Here is a 26560-nt window from a genome sequence, read left to right as displayed (position 1 = left end):
GAAGATAATATGTCAATCCTCTTGCATTTTGTCAACATTTTTATTCCTTATGACTCACTGACCTCAGTGGGAAAGTCTGAATACTCTTTGGTTCTCATTGCTACTTTCAGATTTTCTCTCTACCACCTTAACTAAGCAGCCTCTCTTTTGAACTCAATGCAGACCCTGGTGGCTATTGACTTCCAAAATATTATCCTTCCTTCCTCTATGACTTAATTGACTAGATCATATTATTTCTCTTCTTCCTATCTCTTGCCCTCATTTTAGGGGGCTTCAAAATACATATTGATGTTTCTTCAAATATACAAACTTTCCAGGTACTCAGCCTACTCAGTTCTTATAACCTATTTCTATAGTTCAGTTCAGCCACATGCTGTTGTTGTTCAGCCATTCAGTCATGTCCAACTCTTTGTGAACCCATGGACCATAGCATTCCAAACCTTTCTGTTTTCCACTATCTTTTTTTTGGGGGGGGGTGGGCAATGAGGGTTAAGTGACTTGCTCAGGGTCACACAGCTAGTAAGTGTCAAGTGTCTGAGGCCAGGTTTGAACTCAGGTCCTCCTGAATCCAAGGTCAGTTCTTTATCCACAGCACCACCTAGCTGCCCCCTCTCCACTATCTTTTGAAGACTGTTTAAGTTCATGTTCATTGTTTCCATCATACTATCTCATCTTCTGCCATCTCCCTTTCCTTTTGCCCTTAATCTTTCCCAAAATCAAGGTATTTTCCAATAAGCCCTGTCTTTTCATTATATGGCCTAAGTATTTAAGCTTCAGCTTCAATATTTGACCTTCCAGTGAATAGTCTGAATGATTTTCTTTAAGTCTTGACTGATTTGACCTCTTTGCTGTCTAAGGGACTCTCAAAAGTCTTCTCCACCACCACAATTTCAAGGTATTGGAGTAGTTTCCCATTTATTTCTCCAAAATTACCACTATGACCTGTTTTATTGAGTTATACAAGCCCTTCCATCATAACAAGGCAGTGATCTGGGGGTGCAGGTAGGAATCAGCCACATATAGAGATAATCATATTCTTGGTTTAGCCACTATCTGTATCATCATGGTTCACAAACTCCAAAATTCCTGTAAATCCTTTATCTGATCATGATCTTTTATAATTCCATCTCTATCTGCCTTACAATGCCTAACCCTATTCCTTGTCCTCATCATGACCTCCATTCCCTCTCCACTTCTCTTATTTTCCAAACCCTACATTCTACATACCCTTCCTCATCTTAACCCTTCGTTGAAACAACTAGACTCTTCCACTATCTTTTATTCTCAAATGCCTTGCTTTCTCATTTTATTGTAGATCCTACCTTGCCAAATCCCAATCCTACATTACTCCTACCAGCTACCTCCTTTCCTCTTATTCACATGTTCTCGAACAGAACTGGAAGAAATCTTGTTCTGGGTCCATTTCAAATTTATGTTATCTAATCTCAGCTGGGCCCTTACTGCAGCAATACTAGCATTCTATTCTTTCCTAATTAATTCATGATCACTATTAGCACAGTGCCTGGCATGTAGTGGGTACTTAATAAATTCTTATTTCTATGAGAATAGTATCCCACTCTTCACAGTGGCTATTTTGAGCCTTTATACTTCACCAAAAATAATTAAGGCCACTCATCTCATCTCATTCAAACTTCTTTATCTCACCCTTCTGATGAAGAGGTAGGCTGTATGTGGGAATCAGAGTGTGAGAATATGACCTATGACTCCACAGTTGATGTAATGTACATTGAATAAATGTAAAAAGCAAAGGAAGCTCCAACTACCCCATGGGAAAATTTGTACATGACCTTGGGTATCTGTGGCACTATGCTTTTTTTTTTTTCTGTTCCTATATGATATCTGACCTGGCCTAAAGGGAGTTCAGGGATCCATTACTTTGTCCTTTTGCTGCCAAGAACCAGTCTCATGAATGAACTCCCTAAATTCCCCCTATTAACCCAATAAACCCTTGTAAATCTACATATATTTACTTTCATGCTGGTATGGCATACCCTCCTTTCTTTGGAGGGTCTGCTTCCCTACAGTTGGCATAGTATTGGAAAAATTGATGAGCAAGTCACATGGGTGGATTGTGTGATAGGAGCTGGAGTGTGAGAACATGATCTTTGACTCGATAGTCAATGTAAATTACCCTGAGGAAATGTAAACAGCAAAATATACTCCAGATATCTCATGGGAAAATTTGTACATGACCCTGGGCCATCCCTGGTCCTGTACCTTTCTTGTTCTGTTTCTATATAATAGCTGACCTGGCCTAAAGGGAATATGAAGAACCATTAGTTTGTCTTCCTGCTGCCAAGGACTGGGTAACCTGCATAAACCCCTCCAATTAACCCAAATAACCCTAATAAATCTACATATTTACTTCCATGCTGGTGTGGAATACTCTTCTTGCTTTGGTATCTCAGTATTTCCCTTGGAGGGTCTATGTGAGGAAATGGGGGTTGGGCTCCTCTCAATCTGGAAAAGGTCTGCCTCTTCTCCTTCCCTGGTTTCATACACCCCCCCCCCCCCAGTAAACAAAATCACATGATTCAGGAAAACCCTGGGCTGGTCACAATTAGATCTACTCCTGAGCTGTGTCCATGTGGGGGAGGAGTTGAAGAGTAGTCCCTGTATTACCACCCTTCCAGCCATTGCCTAAGGAATACTGTGTTCCGATTAGCTAGTTTTTGGTGCGTGGATTATAATTCATGAGTAATTGGTGAAGAAAGGGAGGGGCCAGTCAAATTAGGAGATAAAAGGGTCTTTGAGCCTCCATTTTGTTGTTCACTCCATGAGGGGTAACCCATTCTCACGAGAATGACAATAAATGAGCCTTTGACACATTACTAAGGCTGAGTTCCAGAAGTTATTGGAGTGATATTTCTCACAATTGGAGGCCCCAGTGAGATTTTATGAAGTTATGATTTGAAAGGAGTCTTTGGGCCTCCGAGTTTCAGCACTCTTTCCACAAGACTCCTTGCTAAACTATTTTTTTTTAATTAATTATTTTTTTTTCCATTACATGTAAAGATAGTTCTCAACCTTTGTTTATACAAGCTTTACAATTTCAGATTTTTCTCCCTCCCTCCCCTCCCTCCCCCCTCCCCTAGACAGCAGGTAATCTGATATAGGTTATATATATATATATATATATATATATATATATATATATATATATATATATATATATATATATATATATATATATATACACACATAATAACATTAATCCTATTTCTGCATTAGTCATGTTATAAGAGAAAAAAAATCAGAGCAATGATGGAAAACCTCAAAATAGAAAAAAAAATAACAGCATCAAAAACAAAAGAAATAGTATGGTTCATTTAGCATCTATACTCCGCAGTTCTTTTTTTTTTTTTTCCTGGATTTGGAGATCTTCTTCCATCACGAGTTCCCTGGAACTCTTCTGTGCCATTGCATTGGTGGTCCATCACAGTAGATCAACACTCAATGTTGATGTTACTGTGTACAATGTTCTTCTAGTTCTGCTCATCTCACTCATCATCAGCCCACGCAAGACCCTCCAGGTTTCTCTGAACTCCTCCTGCTCATCGTTTCTTATAGCACAATAGTATTCCATTGTATTCATATACCACAGCTTGTCCAGCCATTCTCCATTTGATGGGCACCCCCTCAACTTCCAATTCTTTGCCACCACGTAAAGAGCAGTTATAAATATTTTTGTACATGTGGGTCCCTTTCCCCCTTCCATGATCTCTTTGGGAAAAAGACCCAAAAGTGGTATTGCTGGGTCAAAAGGTATGCACAGCTTTATCGCCCTTTGGGCATAATTCCAAATTGCTCTCCAGAATGGTTGGATCAGTTCACAGCTCCACCAACAATAGATTAGTGTTCCAATTTTCCCACAGCTTCTCCAACATTTATTATTTTCCTTTTTTGTCATTTTAGCCAATCTGATAGGTGTCAGGTGGTACCTCAGAGTTGTTTTAATTTGCATCTCTCTAATCATTAGAGATTTAGAGAATTTTTTCATATGGGAATAGATAGCTTTGGTTTCTTCATCAGAAAACTGTCTATTCATATCCTTTGACCATTTCTCAATTGGGGAATGACTTGGGTTCTTATAAATTTGATTTAGTTCCCTATATATTTTAGAGATGAGGCCTTTATCAGAAGTACTGGCCTCAAAAATTGTTTCCCAGCTTTCTGCCTCCCTTCTAATTTTGGATGCATTGCTTCTGTTTGTATAAAAATTTTTTAATTTAATGTAATCAAAATCATCCACTTTTCCTTGCTAAACTATTATCAGTGGTCGAATGGAGGGCTGGAGCTCCGAGGCTGGGTGGTTCCAGAGAAGGAACTCCAGTGGTTGAATACAGATAGATTAGGTGAGCTCACAAAGGGGGTAAGGATCATCAGAGCACAGAGCCAAGCAATTAAAGTCTGTAGGTTAATTGGTTTTGTTTTGGGGGGATTATAGGAGATCCCCAAACCCTGAATTAGAAAAGTCACCAAGGACGGTGCTGAAGGAGCTGAGTGGCCTCATGAAAAGTGATCAGGAAAGAAATTGAACCCTGTTTGTACTGACAGTGAAACGGGATAGAAGAAACGGGATAAAATATTTTGGGATGAGTTTTGAATTTGAGTGGGGGGGCGTTGTGTGTTCTAAAGCCCCCTTCACCCCCCTCTTTTTGTGTGGCAGTTTCTGCTAAGGCGGAGGAGAAGGACTGAAAAAGGAAGTTTCAAGGGGATAGAAATTGTCTGAGAGTGTGTGTGAATGTGTGAAATTGTCTTATATATTCAAGTCTCTTTAAAAAATTGTAAGTTGATATAACCTATATCAGATTACCTGCTGTCTAGGGGAGGGGGGAGGGAGGGGAGGGAAGGAGAAAAATCTGAAATTGTAAAGCATGTATAAACAAAAGTTGAGAACTATCTTTACATGTAACGGAAAAAATAAAATACCTCATACATTTAAAAAAAAATTGTAAGTTTGTGTTTGGAATATTAGAAACCCATGCTGCAGCTGGATTAAGGAAGTTAGGGAAGGACAGAAAGAAATTCGCAGTTCTAACATTGTTTTGCAAACTAATTAAAACAACTATGGATAGCATGAGTTATTAAGTTAAGGAAAGGAGTGGGGGAGATTCATACAAACTAAAGTCAAGTGTCAAACTTTAAATGGGTAAGAAGCCCAGCTTGATGGCTTGGAGCCGGGCATGGAATGTGAGTGCCTAGTGGGTCACTTTTGGTATATGTACTTTGTGGTAGAATAGCTTAGGAACAGAAGGGGAAAATGTGGAATGCTTGGGGTGGATGGTTCTTGGGTGAATTGGTACTAGAATGAAATTGTCAATTGAGGTTGTATGGGATGTCAGGGGTAGTTGACATTTATTATTGCGATGCTCTATATATGTAGAGGAGAGGTGCCCAGCAGTTTTCATTGTGTTGGACATACTGTCAGAATGTGGATGAATTTAATTGATTGTGGTAGTGGTTTTCTGTAAGAAAGATAGAGAGGGGGGCAGCTAGATGGCGCAGCAGATAGAGCACCGGCCCTGGATTCAGGAGTACCTGAGTTCAAATCCGGCCTCAGACACTTAACACTTACTAGCTTTGTGACCCTGGGCAAGTCACTTAACCCCAGTTGCCTTACTAAAAAAAAAAAAAGAAAGATAGAGAGGGACAGAGAGGGCAGGAGACACATCCATAGTGGAGATGCAGGGAGAATAGTAAATGTCATGGGGTGCAGAGCACCTCAGAAGTTCTCTGGGGCACATCAAGGAACCTTCTTGAGAAGCTAAACCAGAGGACAGATAATGCCTAGAGAGATAAGTGGAACCAAATCGGACTGAGCTAGCTTCAGATTCCCACCCTTCATTCTGGTCTCCCTTGGGTATGGCTGCGGCCTTTGTGCCACCCCTCACCGAATTCCTCTAGTCACTAGCAGTGGGGGATGGTCCTCCACTCCTCACCCAATTCCCCCAGCTACCCCCAGTGGGGGATGGTCCTCCCTCACTAAAGGAACTTTTCACAGGCAGATGGTCCACCCCCATCAGTCCTCTATAAAAGTACCTTCCAGTCTCCTGTTCGAGGAGATTTGGTACCTCTGAGCCATGTGCTTTGTGCCTATCTCCCCATGAGAAGTCCAAGGATTTCTTTCATGGTTTCCCTCCCCCCACCCTTCCCTTCCCTTGCTCCTAAATAAACTATCACCTTATTCTAACTACTTTTGTGTGCAAGAGGGTGTAATTCTTTAAAGAGGAATTCCTAAGAACCCCAATTCCTAGCAAACCTGTACCCCATTTCCCCCATTACAGTAAAGATTGAGCGAGATGGATTGTAGGGAAAGGAAATTTGTGTATGGAACAATGTAGTTAAAAAGGAAGGGTCTGGGAAAGAAAAGTCTTGTTTGACTGCTTGATGAATGGAGAGCATGAATCTGGGTGAACAGGCTGAGTGGGGAGACCTGAAGAAGTTGGACCCAAAGAGGGGGTGGATAGCCAGCATCTCACAGGGAAGAAGTGAATTTGAAGAGAGGCATGCATATTGAGGTAGAGGCATGGCAAAATCAAGTGTCGTGCAATAATGATTTGTGTCTGGAGACCTAGAGTTAGCCTGAGGTGGATATATGGAGAGGTAAAGTTTGTGAAAATGTCATGACAGAATGGGACCATAGGCTGAGAGTCTTCAAGGAAGACAGTTGAAGCAAAAAGCAGGAATGATGGAAGGGAGAGGTGGATTGAGATGGAAATCAAGAGACATAATCCAAATGTGTAGGAAGGTTTACCTCTCCAGAGCGTTAATGAGAAGGTAGAAGGCAGAGATGAAGGCTGAGCATAGGTCGTGATTGAGAAATGGCTAGCTGACTGGAGAGAGTGTGGATAGGTCCAAGGCAGGGAGAAGTGATTGACTGGAGTCAGCTGAGAAGCAGGAAGGGAAAATCCAGTTGTTTGCCATTTGGCGCTGTCAGTGGAAGAAGAGAGTGGGAGACATGTTGGAGCAGAGTGCCAGGAAAATAGACAGGGCATGGAGTCAGAGATATATGAATGGACAGAATGTCATGGTGGGAGGTATGTGAATGAAGAAGCAGAAGTGCTGTTTTCTAGAAGGTGGATAGAATGAAATGAGGCTGAAGTGAGGGTAGAGGGAGTCCTTCCCATTTAGGTGAAGTTGAATGCAGGGAGTGCCTGTGGAGGGAGAGATGACCCATGGGGGGGAAGCCTAATCATAGAGAGATGACTAAATAGAGAACATGTACTTAGTGGGAGAGATGTGGGGATGCAGAGTGCATTTGCTAGTGAGATTGAGGATTGGAGAGATGGGTGATATTGAGTGAGACACAGCTGTGTAGAGGTCAGTGGTCACTGAGAGAGGAAATGCCAACATTGTATTTATCATGACACCTGAGATAATTATGGGGGTTACCATAAAAGAACAGAGAAGAAACTGAGTCGGGCTTAATCAGATGAATAGGATTGAGATGTCCATGATATCAGGCATATAGGATGGGGAATTGAAGTCAGGTGTTGAATGAGATGGCGTAACCCAGCCACCCGGTACCATGTGGAGGAAAATTAAACCAAGAAAATCCAACCTCAATGCTTGCCAATAGCCATTTTCTCGGCCTTTCCCAAAGCAGTGCAATACCTGGACTTCAAGCATGTCTCCTCTCATGTGACAGTTCAATGTCTGCTCTTGTATGTATTTCTCTTGTGATTGGATGGCATCCTGGCTAGCAGGCATCTGATAACTCAGAATGAAGGCAATTAATGTCTTAAATGATAAATCCCCATAATCCAAGTCTCATATGGATTTAAAAGTTGAGGATAATAATGATCGCAAAAAATGTGAATGTACCTTGACTCAGGATATGATATACAATTATGCAATAATTTCAAGTAATAACTTTTTTTACTAAGTATACAATTACTTTTGTGAAAAATCAGAACATATTTTAATACAAGTTAAAACACAATCTTAAAAGAATAAGAATCTCTACAAAAATAAGCCCATAGTATTGAGTTAAAAATGTAGCTGCAATAGCATAAAAAAGAAACCCTTATGTAACATTTAAACTGACTTTTTAAAATTAAATTTTTTAAAAGTCTAAGAACATTTTTTTAATATATAAAATACACAAATTACATATTATTATTTTACAAAATATGTCCCTATTTATGACAATAATAAATTTGATTACATGGATATGAAAAATTTTTTGCAAATGTTCCCCTCTTTTTTATATGCTTATCAAAAATAATACTTCTAGAATTAATTTATACTTGCCATGGCAACCAGTTTGCCAGGGAAATGCTTTATAGAATTTGATCAAATAGTTGGAAAAAACAAACAATTTAGAATATGGGAGCACAAAACTCCCAGAATTAACACTGTATTACAAAATCAAAACCATCTTTCAAAATTGGGGAGAGAGATGAATAGAACAAAATACACATGGAAGAATAAGAGACAATGAAATTCAATGGTCCACGTGTGCTGGTACTGGCTTTATGTGGGAGCAATGTATCCAAGAGTACTTCTCTCTGATTTTGATGACAGTTGTAGTTGTTAGCAATACTTGGAAAGGACCTTCCCAAGTTTTTCCGTGTTCCACTAGTCCACTGAAAATTTTTGATATATACACTGTCTCCTGGTTTCAAATCATGTAAGGAGAAGTCCAAGGGGTCAGCCTGTACTACTGCTCCTGCCTTGTGGAGTTCATGTAGTCTGGCTTGTAATTCCTGTATATAGGAAGCAACAGAGGAATCCCCCCCCACCCCCCAATGATGTATATACTGGGGAAAAAGGTTTTGCTTGGATAGGGGGATGGCCAATAAGGGAATATATGTAGTTCTCCTCTTGGCCTGCTGCGCAAACAGAATAGTGCCAAGGGTAGAATATCAGGCCACTTCAAATGAGTTTCAGTGCACAATTTGCCAGTCATGCTCTTAAGCTATTTATTCATATGTTCCACCTGGCCTGAGCTTTGTGGGTGGTCGGGTGTATGGAATTTTGGAGTAACTCCCAAGAAAGAGTAAATTTGGGATAAAACAGAATCAGTAAAATGTGTGCCTTTGTCAGAATCAATGCGGGCTGGTAGGTAAAAGTGAGGGACTATTTCTTTAAGGAGGATTTTGGCAACAAAGGCAGCTGTGGCTCGGGAACATGGAAAAGCTTCTACCCACCAAGTGAGTTGATCAACTATAACAAGACAAAACTTATAACGTCCTGCCTTAGGCATTGTAATATAATCAATTTGTAGATGCTCAAAAGGTATATATGCTAAAGGACATCCTCCATAATCTTTAGCCCTTAAAGCATGTTGATTATAAGTCTGACAGACTGAACAAGAAGCACAAACCCTAGAGGCTACATTAGTAACTCCAGGGGCAATCCAAACCCTTTGTACTGAGTCCACAATTCCTTGTGTGCCAAAATGGCCTTTTCTGTGAATAGACATACCTGATGATAGAAGCTCCAGGGGAGAATTGGCTTCCTCTCTGGAGTCACCCAGACCCTATTGACTTCTTTAGCCTTGAATTTCTTTTTCCACTTCTCTACTTCAGACTTATCATAAGTAAGAGAAATTGAAACATCATCATCAGAAGAAAGGTTAAATACATGTTCAGGGGCTTCCAAAGCAGCAAGCTTAACAGCAGCAGCAGCTCATTCATTCCCTTTTAGTTTCATTTTTTAAAATTCTGAATAGAATTTTATTTTCCAAAATATATGTAAAAACAAAATTTTAACATCAATTTTAAAAAAACTTTGTGTTCCAACTTCTCTTCCCCCCTCCATTCTCACCCCCCACCCACAAGAACTCAATCAATTCAAAATAAGTTATACATGAGTGGTGAGGAAAAATTCCCATATTAGCTAGTTGTGAGAGAAAACAGTCAAAAAACCCAAAACTTCAGATTAAGGAATTGTCGAAGAGGAAATGAAAAAAAATTTTTTTTAATGTGTTTCCATCTGTTTTCAGATACTATCAGTTTTTTTCTCTGCAGATGGGCTGCAATCTTCATAAGTCCCTCAGGGTTACATTGGATCATTGCTTTGCTGAAAACAACCACATGCTTCCCAGCAGATCACCCCCCACTATTGCTGTTATTTTGTATACAGTACATTTCACTCTGCTTCAGGTCATGTAGGTCTCTCCAGGTTTTCCCAATAGCATCCTATTCATCACAACCTCTATATAGTACCTTAAGCTTAACAGAGAATCTTCTTCACAAAAGCCCAGCAAAGTAGGTACCATACATTTTGCCATTATAATCAATCATCATAACTATTTCCCTCCATCCCACTCCCTTCACATGACATTTACTCTATCTTCTTTTTACCTATTCCTCCTCAGAGGTGCCTTACTTCTGACTATCCTCTCTCTCACTCTGCGCTCCCTTTTATCACCCTTCCTTCCTTGTCCACTTCTCTTATTTTCCTGCAGGGTTAAATAGATTGCTCCTCCCAATTGGGTATGAAAGCTATTCCCTCCATGAGCCCACTCCAATGAGATCAGGGCTAATTCTGTGTTCTAAATTTTTCTTCCTCCCTCCCTCCTCAACCCTCTCTATGAGATCAAGCAATTCCATATGTCATACTGGTGCAGTAATGCAGAACATCTTCATCTTCCTTGAAAGTGTTTTGCTTTTTACTGCTCTCTCCCCCAATCTGTCCTTTCCTCCTTCCCTTCTCCCTCCCCTTTTCTCCCTCCCCCCTCCCCCCCCCACAAAAGTATGTTACTATACCTACTTGAGTATGTATGTTAGTCCTTCTTTGAGCCAATTCTGATGATATTAAGGTTCACTCACTCCCCAACTCCTTCCCTCTCTTCTACTCTCCTCCATAAGCTTTCTTCTTGTTTCCTTCCTGTGAAATACCTCTCCCCAGACCATCTCTCCCCTTTTCCCTCCCCCAGTTTATTCCTCCTACACCTCAAACCTATTTTAATGATGTCATCATGGATTAGCTAGGTGGCACAGTGGACAAAGCACCAGCCCTGGACCCAGGAGGCCCCCCAAGCTCAAATCCAGACCCAGACATAAGACACCACCCCTCCCTGTCTGCCCTACAAAGAACAAAACATAAATGCTTTACAGATATCATCCCTTCATATTCAGTTCAGCCCTGTCTTCTGTGAATTTCTCGTGAAGAATTTTTGTTTTGTTTTGTTTTGTTTTTTGGTGAGGCAACTGGGACCAAGCAACTTGCCCAGGGTCACACAGCTATTAATTGTCAAGTATCTGAGGTCACACCTGAACTCAGGTTCTCCTGAGTCCAGGGCTGGTGCTCCATCCACTGCACCATCCAGCAGCCCCTGAATTTCTTATTGAGATAGTTCTTATGATTTCAAAGTATTATCTTCCCATGTAGGAATGTAAACCATTTGATCTTTTAATATCCCTCATGAAGTCTTTTTCCTGTTTACCTTTTTATGCTTCTCCAGGATCTTGTATTTGAAAGTCAAATTTTCTATTCAGTTCAGGTCTTTTCATCACAAATGCTTGAAAGACCTCTTTCTCATTGAAATCCCATTTTTGCCTCTGAAAAATTATACTCAGTTTTGCTGGGTATGTGATTTTTGGCTGAAGTCCCAGTTCCTTTGCCCTCTGGAATATCATATTTCATGCCCTTTGGTCCTTTAATGTAGAAGCTGCTAGATCTTGCTTTATCCTTATTGGAGCTCCACAGTATTTGTATTCCTTTTTTCTAGCTGCTTGCAGTATTTTCTCCTTGACCTGGGAGTTCTGGAATTTGGCTATAATATTCCTGGAGGTTTTCCTTTTGGGATCCCTTTCAGGAGGTAATCGGTGGATTCTTTCAATTTCTAGTTTAGCTTCTGCTTCTATAATATCAGGACAATTTTCCCTCACAATCTCTTGGAGGATGGTGTCTAAGCTTTTGTTTTGGTCATGGTTTTCAGGTAGTCCAATGATTTTCAAATTATCTCTCCTACATTTATTTTCTAGGTCAGCTGTTTTTCCAAGAAGATATTTCACACTGCCCTCTATTTTTTCATTCAATTGGATTTGCTTTACTGCGTCTTGGTTTCTCATAAGGTCACTAGCTTCCATTTGTTCAATCCTAATTCTTAGGCAGTTATTTTCATCAGACAGTTTTTTAATCTCCTTTTCCATTTGGCTTTTCAAACTGTTGATTTTTTTTCTCATGACTCTCCTGCATCACTCTCATTTCCCTTTCCATTCTTTCCTCCTTTTCTCTACATCTTCTTTCTATTTTTCCTACTTTCTCTTCAAAGTCCCTTTTGAGAGCTTCCATGGCCTGAGACCAGTTCATATTTTTCTTGGAAGCTTTGGATGTTGGAGCTTTGACCCTGTTATTATCTTCTTCTTCTGAGGTCATATTGTGGTCTACCTTACCCCCAAAGAAGTTTTCTATGGTCTTCTGCTTTCTCTGCCTACTCATCCTGGTTTACTAATTCTGGGCTTTTAACTCCTTCTTTAAGTGTGGTGCTGCTTCCAGGACACACTGTTCAAGCTACAGCGTGGCCTGGGGGATGATTGGGCTTCTTCTCAGCCTGCCTGGCCTCGCTTTCACTTGATTTAAACTCTCCTGGGGTGGGGGGGTGCTGCTTCTTGGCTCCACTCCTGTTCTCAGCTTCAGAGGGTCCCAAGTGTTTTGGGTTGGGGGGGGCAGGCTTTAATCTCACCTGGCCTGTTCTCAGGTCCGGAGATAACCTCAGGCCTATTTACTAAGAAACCAACCAGCAAAGCTTTCTGTGGTGTGGTTCTCAGCTTCCAGTGAGACTGCTCCCCTGCTCCCCTCCCCCACCTGGGTCTCCCATCGCTCAGGATTTCTTCCTGGTTGCCCACTGGGGTGGGACAGTCAAATCCTTTCCCCCAAATCCACTGGTACCCCTGCACTTACCGCCCCCAGGCCAGACATACAGTCCAACCACCCACTGGGTTCCAGAAGACGCCGGTGCTGCAGCCGATTCAGAGGCACTGGGGTAAATTCCTCTGCTGGGTGTCTGGTGTGTTGGCCCAATTGCGGGGATGGGCTTTATTCGTGGCCCAGCACAGCCCCCTGAAATCTATCTATAGCTGGAGAAAACTCTCAGCCCGTATTTTTGTGTGTTTTTCTGCCCCAAAGGTTCTTTTATTGCTATTTTTGGGGTGATTGTATCAGGAGCCCTGTGAGCTTAATGTCTTTCCTCTGTCATCTTCCATTCATTCCCTTTTGAAACAGGGTCACTTTTTCCAGTATGAGCAGGATAATGAACAGTAGCTAAGGCAGATGGGAGTTTTAAGGCAGATAGGAGATCTTTAATAAATTCTCCATTAGCAATAGCTTTGCCAGCAGAGGTTAAAAATTCCCTTTGCATCCAAAGCATGCCTATAGCATGGCACAAGCTAAACACATAGCACTTTTTCCTCTGGCTGGAGAACAGGATTGTGAGAGAAGCTGCCCAGATAGTATCATAATCAGAAACTAGAGCAGCCCCAATATAATGGGTACCCTCATGCATAAAAGAGGATCCGTCAGTATAGAAAATAAAATCAGAGTTCTCTAAGGGTGTGTCAAAAAGATCATCACGTGGTTTCTCAGCTATGTCAACTAGGGAGGTGCAGTCATGCACCTGAGAGTGGTAGGTCAGGGAGCAGTGTTGCTGGGTTAAGGACTGTACAATGCTATAAAGTGATTCTTTCATTTCCTAGTAGGGTTACTTCATATCTAGTGAGCCTTTGATCTGAAAATGCCTGTGTCCTATGACAGAGTAAGACAGCCTCAACTTCATGAGGGCATTGCACAACTAGAGGGTTACCTAATCTAGAGGGCTACCAAATCAGTGGCTTTTTCTACTAAAAGGGCTGTAGCTGCCACTGTCCTAAGGCAAGGTGATGCCCCAGCGGCTACCGAATTAAGTTGGGTGGAATAATAAGCTATTGAATGCTGGACAGATCCTAATTTTTGAGTCAGGACCTCAGAAGTCACTCCCTTCTGTTCATGTACAAAAAGAGTAAAAGACTTAAGGTAGTCTGGGAGTCCTAGTGCAAGTGCTGATAGCAATGCCCATTTTAATTCTATTATAGCTGAAAGATGTTGGGAATCCAGCTGTAAAGGTTCTGGGACAGAATTTTTGGTTAGAGATGTAAGAGGCTTAGTAATTTCACCAAAAGAGGGTATCCATTGTCTACAATATCCAGCTGCTCCCAGAATAACCCTTAGCTGCTTCTTAGTAGAGGGAGAAGAGGGTTGTTGAATAGTCTGGACATGCTTAGGAGAGATGGATCGAGTGCCAGCAGCCAAAATAAAACCCAAATGTTCCACCTGAGGTAGACTTTAGACTTATAGACCTTGTGGCCTCCCTGGTGCAGCTCTAGAAACAAATGGCAGCTGTCTTCCTGGCAAATCTCAGAATTAGGTGCAGCCAGGAGTAAGTCATATTGGACTAAGGTAGAACCTTTAAGGGTAATGGAGGTAAATCCTGATGCAAAATTTGAGAGAATAGTGTGGAATTGTCAACAAACCCCTGTGGAAGTCTGGTCCAAATCCACTGTCTATTCTTCCAGGTAAAGGCAAACAAATATTGGGAGTCCTGATGTACTGGTATTGAAAAGAAAGCAGAGCAGAGATCTACCACTGTGAAGCATGTTGCTTCACATAGGATTGAGGAAACAATAACAGCAGGGTTTGGTACTAGCGGATGTCTAGGTATAACATAGGAATTAATTGCTCACAGATCTTGTACAAAACAGTAAACAGGCTTGCCATCTGGCCCAGGCTTGGGTTTTCTAACAGACAGAATAGGGCTATTACATGGGGAATGAGGGCATGGGACAATTATACCTTGGTTTGTCAAAGCCTCAATTATAGGAGAAATTCCCTCAATGGCTTCTCTAGAAAGGGGGTATTGTGGAATGGATGGTGCTCGGCCACCTTTGGTCTTAATAATAACAGGCACAGCAGATTTAAGGAGACCTACGTCAGTAGAGGAGGAAGCCCATAGGCACTCAAGAATATCAGAAGGGATTTCAAATGTATTTTCTACTGTTTCTTGAGTGTTTGACATCAAAATTGGCAGTAAGTGAGGAGTATTCTCTGGCACTTCCAGGGAAATGCCACCATCTGGAGAACAAGATATGTTTGCTCTAAGTTTACAAAGGAGATCATGACCTAATAGGTTTGCAGGAGAGGTAGGCATAAGTAGGAATGAATGTTCTACTGTTAATTGGCCCAGATTCACTATTGCAAGGGGTTAATTTTGCAACAGATTGGGCTTTTCCTGGGCCCACTACATTTAGAGATCCAATAGGTATACATTCAGGGTCAGGTTTGCTCACTAGGACTGATCTTGAGGCTCCTGTATCTAATAAACAATCATAATAAGTATCTCCAACCCTAAGGGTTACATGGGATTCATTACTTTGGGGAGGGGAATGGACTGGCACAAGAGGGCTAAAAATTTCAGGGTCTAGAAAGGTAAAATCTTCAGATTCTACTGTCCTTTCCCCCCCAATACACCATCTATATCTCTATATCTCTCTGATCTGTACCCCTTTCAGAGAGCCTGTAACATTTCATTCTGTTCACCTATATCTCTCTGAAAAGGTCTGTTTTGCCTCCGTCTGTCTGTACCCCCCTGAAAAGATCTGTCTCTATTTTGGTTCCGCCTCTCTGTACTCCTCTGAGAGAAATTAAATCTATTTTGGTTCTGCCTCTCTGTATTCCTCTCACTGAAACTATATCTGTTTTGGTTCTGTTCTCTTTTCATAATCCTACAAAATCACATAAAGTGTCCTTGTTTATTGCAGTAATGGCAAAATTTAGGGGGTTGATAATGATTTCTACCTGCCCAACTTTGCTGCCTTGGTATTTCCTGTACTGGAGCTAAAATGCCTTGTCTGTTCCTTTCTTCCCTCTCATTTCCTTCATAAATATATGTTGCTATTTCTTTAAGACTGTCAGGACTCAAACTACTCCAGCCTGGACACTGCCTTTCAAAATATTTCCTTATTTCTGTTAAGGACTGGTGTATAAAATGGAACAGATAATATGGGCATCTCTAGCATCTAATGGGTCTAGTCTAGCATATTGTCTGACCTAGCATATTGTCTGTTATGTATAACCTGTCATAGAATCTATTAGGTCTCTCATCAGGTCTCTGTATCTATAAATTTTTGCCAGTTATCAGTGTTTCTAGCACAAGATTCCATTACCTTCAACAATGTTTCCCTTGCATTCTTCAACATATCAAAATGCCCAGGGATATTGGGGTCCCAGTCAGGGTCTTGTACAGGCCATCCAATGTCAACTTTTCCTGTTTCTTCCAAGGTGTTCGCTGAAGCTATTATATCAGCTCTTTCCCCTGAAGATATCATTTCCGTGAGATCATTAACATCATTCCAAGTGGGCTGATATCCTTTGAAAATTGCCCTTAACTGGCTGATAACTGCTGTGGGATCCTCATCAAATTTAGGAATTTCTCATTTCCATAAACTTAAATCTTTGGGGCCAAAAGGTATATAGCACCTGAGCTTCACTACAATATCCCTTTTATCTTGAATGGGAATCTTTTGAAGAAGGAGGATTTTTATCCTCTGTCTTCTCTACACATGAATTTTCTCTTTTTTCCTTTTTTCTTTCCTTGGTTGATGTTTCAGCCTGAAAGACAGGCTTACATTCAAGTTCAGACTCAGATTCCTCCTCTTTTTCTCCCTTTTTGGTCAATTCCTTACTTGCTACATTCCAGAGGTTCTAATAAGTTAAATCTTTGGGGGACTCAAAGTACAGGATCATTTTTAGAGTTTTCAGTGTTAAGTGATCAAAAGATCCATTCTTTAACCATTTGTTTTCCAGTAAGCTAAAATATTTTTTATGCCACATAAAACACAGTTTGCCTTGCTTTTGTCATGCCTGGCTGAATTGGTAGCTTATAAGAGTCCCATGCTGTGATTATTTTCTCAAGGAGGGAGCCCAGAATTGTGTGGTATGTACTATTGTCAATCCCCTTCTTGTAATTCAAAAATTTCCTCACAAAGAAAAGTAAGAATAAAAATAAAAATAGGAATAGAACATTCAAATTCATAAGGACCAAGCATAAACATGAGGTCAGGCCTGGCCTGTGTGAATAACCAGGAAAGGAAGCTTAAAGCTAAAACTCCAGAGGATGTTAAGACTCCAAAGGCCCCAATCCATTGTGAAACATAAAAGGGAGAGACAGTTGGAAATAGGAGGCTAAAATGAGAAAAAGAGTACTTAAGAGCTGAAGTATAAGTATATACTTAGCAGCTAATTTAAAACTTTAAGGGACAACACATGGGAAATAGGGGGAAAATCCTTACCCAATGGAAGATGAGAAGATTTCAGGGTTCAGCTTTCTTCTTGTGTTCGCCAAACTGTAAGGTCCAAAATTCTAGCTGTGATGTCTAAAATCTAATGAGTGTTCACCTTAAATCAGAAGCTTTAGCAAGAGGTTAGCCCTTTAAGTATTTATTAAAGTGTATTAGAAGTTAGTGGAGAGAGAGAGAGAGAGAGAGAGAGAGAGAGAGAGAGAGAGAGAGAGAGAGAGAGAGAGGTAAAATAGCCTTCATCTAGCTACCACAGGTGGCAGACTTCATTTCTTGATGCCAATCTGACCTTTGAAACCTCCAGAGGTCACCTCATGCTTTCTCCACATGGTAGAGCTTCCTTGCAATATCTTTCTTACCAGGATGGTAGCGCTTTCATTCTTACATCTGTCTGTAGAGCATGTCCTATAATACAAACATGGTTTATTATGGACAACTTATTTGACATGTACTGTTTTGAAATTAATTGCTTAAGTGTACTACAACTGAAATTAACTTCTATGTAAGTGCATTTGTGATCATTTTTTTATAAAGGTATTCTGTAACCTAAGTTTAATGTGAGGATTAGATCTTAAACAATTGAGTAAGAGTTTTTGAAGAATTGTTGGTCAAATTGATATTGATCACACACACACACACACACACACACACACACACACATATATATACACATACATACATATATATATACACACACACACACACACACACAAAATTTAGAAAGATTTAAGAGTTCTGCTTTCTGTGGTATTTTGAAACATTTAAATTATAGCCTGCAGGTATCAAGGTAACGGTAACCTTTGGGTCTGTTGTTAATAATGTTTGTTAAAGATAGAATTGGATAAAGCTATAAACAATATGGGAGGGGCACTCATGTTATAATTTTATTGAGATTTTAATAGGACCTGAGGAGTAAATCTACTGGAGACAAGATGTCTTCCAGACTGCCCCAAGGAAAGTGGTTCCAGAGACTGGACACCTATTTGGGACATCTGAGATCCATGATGACCTTGCTAACTGAATGGATACTGGTGGCAGGGGGTGTTACAGAAATTACAAAGAGACTTGATACTAGTTAATTCTGTTGGTCATGCTGTACATGGTATTTCTGAATAACTGACTATAACTAGCAAAATGGCTTGGGAAAACAGGATGGCCCTTCATATGATGTTAGCAGAGAAAGGGTGTGTGTGTCATGCTAGGCAGCCAATGAGCCAGTAATCAAAAATAAAGAGGAAGGACTGTGAGGAAATGGGGGTTGGGTTTCTCTCAATCTGGAAAAGGTCTGCCTCTCCTCCCCACCCCCAGCAAACAAAGTCACATGATTCAGGGAAACCCTAGGCTGGTCACAGTTAGATCTGTTCCTGAACTGTGTCCATGTGTGTGTGTGTGTGGGGGGGGGAGTTGAAGAGTTGTCCCTGAATTGCCCCCACCCCCACCCCGTCCCCCAATTAGCTAAGGAATACTGCATTCCGATTAGGTAGATTTTGGTGAGTGGATTGTAATCCATGAGTAATTGGTGAAGAAGGGGAGGGGCCCATTGCATTAGGAGATAAAAAGGCTTGCGAACTTCCATGTTGTTGTTCACTCCATGAGGGGTAACCCATTCTTGTGAGAATGACAATAAATGAGCCTTTGACACATCACCAACACTGAGTTCCAAAAGTTATTGGAGGGGCAGCTAGATGGCGCAGTGGATAGAGCACTGGCCCTGGAGTCAGGAGGACCTGAGTTCAAATCTGGCCTCAGACACTTAACTAGCTGTGTGACCCTGGGCAAGTCACTTAACCCCAATTGCCTCCCTAAAAAAAATACAAAAAAACAGAAGTTATTGGAGTGATATTTCTCACAGTCTACTACTCTATAATCAGTTTAATTAAGATAGAATTGATCTTATGTCCTTAGAGAGCCCTTTCTCCTTCCCAAGGCCAACTCCTTTACATGCATCTTTGATGCTATCTCCTCCTATCTTCTAAAGAAGATTACTCTCTTTTTCATCCCTACTTTCTCATCAATTTCCCTCTTTCTACTGGCATCTTTCCTACTGCCTACAAACATGCCTGTGTCTGCCCTATCCTTAAATAAATGAATTAAATTAAATTAAATTAATTCACTCCTCAAGTTCTTTTTTGATCCTTTTACTGGTTCCTATTTTTAACTCTCTGTGGTACAGTGGAAAGAACATTGGCCCTGGAGTTAGAGGATCTTAGGTTCAAGTCCTACCTCTGGTGCTTACCTGTGTGACTGTAGGCAAATCACTTAACTCCCTAGGCCTGAATTTTCTTATTTGTTAAATCAGAGATCTGAATTAGATGGCCTCTGAGATTCCATGATCATAGAAACACACACACAGTCATGCACATGATGGATGATCTTCATGACACATCTAGTGCCTCCTTGAATGAGAACTCTCTGTCTTCACTTTTTTCTTTCTTCCCAACCTAGAAGACTTCAGCCCATGATAGTTCCTATCCCTGTTTATACAGCTCTTGCTGAACTGTGATAATGGTCTGAATAAAGGCTATACTTCTCTAGTCATTCTTGTAGAAAAACAGGGTGTGGCCTACAACTTTTCTTAACAGGATTGTGAGGAAAGCACTTTAAGAATCATAAAGCTCGGGGCAGCTAGATGGCGCAGTGGTTAAAGCACCGGCCCTGGATTCAGGGGTACCTGAGTTCAAATCCAGCCTCAGACACTTGACACTTACTAGCTGTGTGACCATGGGCAAATCACTTAACCCCCATTGCCTAAAAAAAAAAAAAAAAAAAGAATCATAAAGCTCTCTAAATAAAAGAAGTGAGGATAAAAAATAAAGATCTTTATATGATTTGAAACAAATTGAACACCAGTATGAGCACATTTCAGACTGTGATGTTAGAGTTCAAAAAAATGGTGGCCTTAAAAAAAAGTTTTTAAAAAATGGTGGCCTTATTGTCCTTGGTGATAAAAACAGTTTATTATAAAAATTTTTGTATATCCTTTCCACTTTTCTTGTTTGTTGGCCTAGTTCCATTTTCATTCATAAGTTTAAAAAATTGTTTTGATGACAAACATTTTTAATATGATAATTTTCTATAATGATTTTTTACTTATTATTTATTACTTTACTTTTTATGTCATTATTTTGGGCTCTATTATTGTTTTCCTTTCAAAGAGATCTCATTTTAAGGGTGTGACCATGGGCGTAATAGAGGCAGTTCATACCAGCTATATTGTTAAATTTTGTGTGTTAACACAAATCAGCAGAGGCTACAAATAAGGCTTTGATTTATTGTTTTATTGATTGTCTAGACTTGAAGTAATGGAGGAAATGTTATTGATGAAGATTACACTTAAAAGTACATCTGATGCAGGTTTGTTTTTTCTGGAGAGCTGGTTGTTAAACATTTACCAGTATACTTCAGATGTGACCTATATGCCAGGGCACAGTAAGACCAATATATATCATGTTTCTCTTTTAATCAAGATTTCCCCAAAATAAATTTCCTCATTAAAAACTAGTGAATGCCCAAAGGGCTATCAAACTGTGTATACCCTTTGATCCAGCAATACCACTGCTAATTTTATATCTCAGATATCCCCCAAAAGAGAAAAAGATCTATTTGTACAAAAATATTTATAACACCTCTTTTTGTGGTGTCTAAGAATTGGAAAACAAAGGAATGTCCATCAATTGGGGAATGACTAAACAAGCTGTGGTATATGATGGTGATGGAATATTATTGTGCTATAAGAAATGACAAGAAGGATGATTTCAGAAAGGCCTGGAAAGACTTGTATGAACTGATGTATAGTGAAGTGAGCAGAACCAAAAGAACATTGTGCACAGAGACAGCAATATTGTTTGATAAATAACTGTGAATGACTTAACTATTCTCAGCAATACAATGATCCAAGACAATCCCAAAGGACTAATGATGAAACATACTATCTACCTCCACAGAAAGAACTTATATTGATTGAACACAGACTGAAGCATGCTATTTTTCACTTTCTTTCACTTTTTTCTTTTATTCAAGTTTTCTTATACAAAATTACTAATATGGTAATGTTTTACATAATTGCATATGTATAACCTATATCTGATTGCTTACCACCTCAGGATGGGGAGAGGTGGGATGGGGTGGAGGGATAAAATTTGGAATTCAAAACTTTAAATAAAAGTATTTATTATTTTAAAAAAAACAACCCAAAACCTAGTGGTGTACAAGAGCATTTCTTCAATGTTTGTTAATGCTATAGGATTCTGCTAATTAGATCTGTGCAATATTCCTTCTCTCTACCTCCTACCTAACACTACCACTGTGTCCACTCTGATAATTACCTTTATCTTGGATTAATATAATAATCCCTTAACAAGTCTTCCTAGAGTCATTCTCTCCCTCCTACAGATCATCCTAAAAATCAGAGCCAAAATAGTCTTATTAACATACAGAGTATGTTACTCCACTACTCAAAACCCAAGCTCATTGCCTACTGAGTAGAGACTGAAACTCCTTAACTGTGTTTTATGGCATCCTACCTCTGCAGGTTCATCTCATATGCCTGTAGGGCACATGCATATAATTCAAACTAGACTTTGCTGCTGCCTAAACATGCCCAACATTTTCTCTCCTCTAAACCCCTTTTCACACTGGTATCTATGACCCTTTGATTGGGAGAAGACGACCTGGGTTTCAATCCTAGTTTTATCTTTGTGATCTTGGGCAAATCTTTATTCCTCTCTGAGCCTTCATCTTTTTTTTTTTTTTAAGTGAGGCAATTGGGGTTAAGTGACTTGCCCAGGGTCACATAGCTAGTAAGTGTTAAGTGTCTGAGGATGGATTTGAACTCAGGTACTCCTGACTCCAGGGCCGGTGCTCTATCCACTGCGCCATCTAGCTGCCCCCTTCATCTTTTTTTATGATGGAAATTGACTTCCAAGATCTAGTCTGGTGATTCATGAAACCATCCCCCAGAGAACATATATTCAGATCCTGTTTCAGATGTTAGCAACCTAAGTAATTATGGGTAAGTTTCTTTCAAATCTTGTTTTTAATGCCTGTCTCCTATAGAAAAAACAGATCAGAGAAATTATTTTCATAATGTCTCCTACAGGAAAAACCAGATCAGAGACCGTCAGGAAAAACATAGTACCAATTTATTTGTCCCAAGAACAAACCAAAAAATCAAAACAAAACAAACAAAAAAGAACAAACAAGCATGAATCATGTGGAGACCCCTTCCAAAGGAGCTCAAAGACTCCCTCTTTCTGAGGGTATATAAGGTTTCTTTGCTCACTGGTTACAGGGTGTTATCAGTTTCATTAGCATGACACAAATCAACCTAAAAGCAAATACTATGGGATGTAATGCAAATCAGTTTAACAATTTATAACATGTATGTAGGAAATATCAATCAGTTTGATAGTTCAACTTAACAGAAACACTATGATAAGATTATATGATTCCCCAAAAGGGGTTTGGCAAGAAGGATGCCCAGATGTTTTTACAAGATAAGGACTTACTATCTTGAGAAAAAAGTCAGCAGATAGGGAATTATCAGCTAGCTATCTGGGTTCAGTTTGAAGTTCAAAGGGCATTTTGCTCCTATTAATTCAGGGTTTCATAAAATCCTTTTGGATAATAAGACAACTCCATCAAATCCAGGTGGTCTATACATTCATCATAACATTACTTAACCTCACTGGTGTGAGTTTTAAAATTGGATATAAGATCATTAAACTTCCCCTTTAACTTTTTCCCTTATATATCTCCCAGACCAGTAAGAAAAGAAGCCTCTGAGCTTTAATCAGAGAGGCATTAGCTTTTATTGTTTGGGCAACAAACAAGTGATACTGATTAGGGAAATAGGAAAGTAGAAATACAAATGAATAGTCTTAGATCTAAGCTTAGTCTATATTCTTTATAAAACTCACCGAATCCCAAAACTGCCTCTCAGACTGAGAACCAGAGTCAAACGCATGCCACCACTGAGAACCAGAGCTGATCACCAGAATGTGCCATCACCGCTAAACTCAGAAGCCAGAGTGTGCGAGTCAAGCCCGAACTTCCATTTTACTACTCAGTTTTAAGCTGGCATCCCGGAAGTATGGTGTGCTCGGCCACGCTCTCCCGGGCAGCAGCAGGCGCACGGCTGTTCATCACGGTCTCCTCCCCAAAAGGGCGGTCCTTCAAAAACTGGCAGTCCTTCAAAAACCATTTCAGTAGTATGCATTCAACTCTTAAATTTCAGTTAAAACTTCCATTTTTTTTTTACCACATTCCTCCCTTTGTTTCATTTGAAAAACGAATGAGTTTGCTCAATGAAACACTGGACTTCAGTGTTCTCATCCATAAAACAAGGGGATTAAACTATTTGCCACTAAGGGCTTTTCTAGTTCTAGATCCTATCATGTGATAACTGAAAAGTATCCCCTTAAGTCTATATATGATCCTACAAAATTTTTTCTCAAATCATATCCCATCTGTGAAACCCTCCCTTGTGATCTCAAAGGGAAGTTATCTTTCCCTCACCTTACCTCACTGCAGGACTTAGCTCTTAATCACTTGTCTTATTATGTTTTGCTGTTTATACATTTATTACATTTTTACCATGTCTTCTTGTGAATTTTTCATAAAAAAGACGAGAGACCAAAATAACTAGAAGCCTTCCTTTTGTTATTTTAATATTTTGTAGATGCCAGGTACAACACCAGGTCTATAGAAATGCTGTAGATCTTTGTATTACATTTTTTTTTTTTTCGGGGCAATGGGGGTTAAGTGACTTGCCCAGGGTCACACAGCTAGTAAGTGTCTGAGGCCGGATTTGAACTCAGGTACTCCTGAATCCAGGGCTGGTGCTTTATCCACTGCGCCACCTAGCTGCCTCCTTTGTATTACATTTATCTTGGTACATGTTCTATCACTTGTATTAGATTGGAAGCTCTTTGAGGATAGAGATTTTACTTTCTTTATCTTTGTATCTCTCCCATCATTCATCACAGTGAATTATATATAGTAGATATTGAATAATAAATGAATGAATGGCATATTTTATTGTTTATATATATATTTTGTTTCTTCAGGCATTTGGACAGTCATTTTCCATCCATCGCAAAGTCGCTGAGGATGGAGAGACTCGTGAAGAAACTCTCCTGCAGGAGTCTGCTTCCAAGGAGGCCTACTACTTGGGGAAGATTCTGGAAATGCAGAATGAATTGAAGCAGAGCAGGACTGTGGTCACCAACATTCAAGCAGAGAATGAGAGACTCACAGCTATTGTTCAGGATCTGAAAGAGGTAAACAAAAGAAATGAACCCTCAGAAATTAATTTGGAGATATGAAAGAAAAATTGAAGTTGCTTTAAGCAAGGCAGCTGTATGCATTGCTAATGATTTTCCCAACTTTTAGTGCTATAACTATGGATGTGGTTAAACTGAGGAGACTTGGATCAGATACTACAAGTTGTTATAAATCAAGGAGGGGAGCAACAATATTCATAATGTGTGGTGATTAGGTTAAGTCATAAATGGAGGATTAAGTGCAGCAAAATGAAGGATTAGGAAACTAGGGGTCTTCATCACTTAACTGGGAGAGGATATTCACATCACCTGCTATCTGATAATGAAGAAGCTCCTGTACAATCAGGAAGGGAACTGGGACATGGAAAACAGATCAGGAGAAGAAAGAGGGTTTGGGCCAGGGGAGACCTAATTAGGAGTTTGAGGTAAGAAAAAGAAGGTTGCTTATATGCTGATGGGGTTCTAAAAAAAATAAATCTTTGCATCTGCTTCTACAAGATATAGACCATTAAGCTATAATATTTATCTGTAAGTGTTCAAAGAGCTTTCACATGAGAGATTAGCCTTCTTTCTTTTTCTTTTCTTTTTTTTTGCAAGATCCTAGAGCACAGATTTACAATGAAAGGATGGAAATTACTGAGTGAGAGAGATTCAGGTTTGATGAAAGGAAGTATTTCCTAACAATTAAAGCTATGCAAAAGTGAATTTGGGTGGTCAGTCAGTGAACTAGAATTTATTAATCACCCACTATGTGTTACACTGTGTTAAGTTCTGGTTTATAAAGAAAAGCAAAAAAACAGTTCCTGCTTTCAAAGGATTCACAGTTTAATGGAGAAAACAATATGCAAATAGCTACATACAACAAGATAGATACAGGATAAATTGGAAACAAACAACAGAAGGAAGGCATTAAGATTAAGGAGGATTGGAAAAAGCTTCTTGCCTTTTCTCTAGAGGTCTTAAAAAAAACCTGTATGACAACTTTTTGGTGAACTAGATGGATGCTAAGGTCCCTTTCGATTCCTGAGATTGAAAGGTCAAATATACTATACTTTTTTTGGTTAACATTCTTTGTTTAATGATGTTTGTCATGTTTAGTTGAATAATGCATATCTTACTGCATTTGAATATGAAAATATTTTGGCTTCAAAGAGAGACCCTGTCTTTGCCAGTCTGCCTGTTACCATGTGGAAGATGCTCAGAATCTAAGTAGAACTTTGTTCCATCATGTTCATGGAAGTTTAATTAATTGATAAGCTATATAATTTGCATACATTGAAAAGTTAATGATTTTATTCAGAGGTGTGTTGGTAAATGTTTAACAATAGGCTTGTCAAGAAAAAATATATACATGTGAAACTTTTAAGTTTAATTTGCATCATTAACATTTTCTTCATAACTTTCTTAAATCTAGACAAATCAATAAAGCATTAAACTAAGCTATGATTTGTAGTATTTGTTAATTTTTGAGGTATAAATGTGCTCACACTGAAAATTTAACAGTTGGCTCTTACAGACTGGTTAGGAAAGCTCCAATCCCACCCCGATTTCGTGGTTTTGCTGTATGAATCACACTGTAATTTGTTTTGTTTTGTTTTTTTAACTTGGAAGCTTGAAGGAAATGTAATTTTCCAAGGTAAGAAGACCAGTGATATTTCTTAAGAGAATCAAAGTTCTGTTTGCTTTGTATATCTGTTAAGCTGTGGGATCCATTTAAACTACTTACTGTATTATGACAGTTGAAAAAGGAGAAATTGTGAAGCATTGATTTTTCTTTGTTTTGTTTGTTTGTTTTTGTTGTTGTTGTTGTTTGGTTTTGGTTTTTTTGGGTTTTTTGCGGGGCAATTGGGGTTAAGTGACTTGCCCAGGGTCACAAAGCTAGGTAAGTGTCAAGTGTCCGAGGCCGGATTTGAAATCAGGTCCTCCTGAATCCAGGGCTGATGCTCTATCCACTGTACCACCTAGCTGCCTCAA

The 26560-nt window shown here is 39.6% G+C and overlaps 1 protein-coding gene across 5 annotated transcripts in view; it reads left to right on the top strand.

The window, feature by feature from the left end:
• Positions 1-26560, top strand: part of BICD1 (BICD cargo adaptor 1) — a 219046-nt gene that overhangs the window by 57344 nt on the left and 135142 nt on the right. For all 5 annotated transcript variants that reach the window (XR_006353267.1, XR_006353266.1, XM_043966786.1 and 2 more), the window contains exon 2: positions 24371-24583. Coding sequence is in view for 3 of the 5 variants with exons in the window: in XM_043966786.1 (XP_043822721.1) it covers positions 24371-24583 (213 nt within the window). In the remaining 2 variants the exon portion in view is untranslated. The remainder of the gene's footprint in view (positions 1-24370; positions 24584-26560) is intronic.

The sequence above is a fragment of the Dromiciops gliroides genome, chromosome 5, assembly GCF_019393635.1.
Source record: "Dromiciops gliroides isolate mDroGli1 chromosome 5, mDroGli1.pri, whole genome shotgun sequence".
Taxonomy (NCBI): Eukaryota; Metazoa; Chordata; class Mammalia; order Microbiotheria; family Microbiotheriidae; genus Dromiciops; species Dromiciops gliroides.
This window is presented reverse-complemented; position numbering and strand designations above follow the sequence as displayed.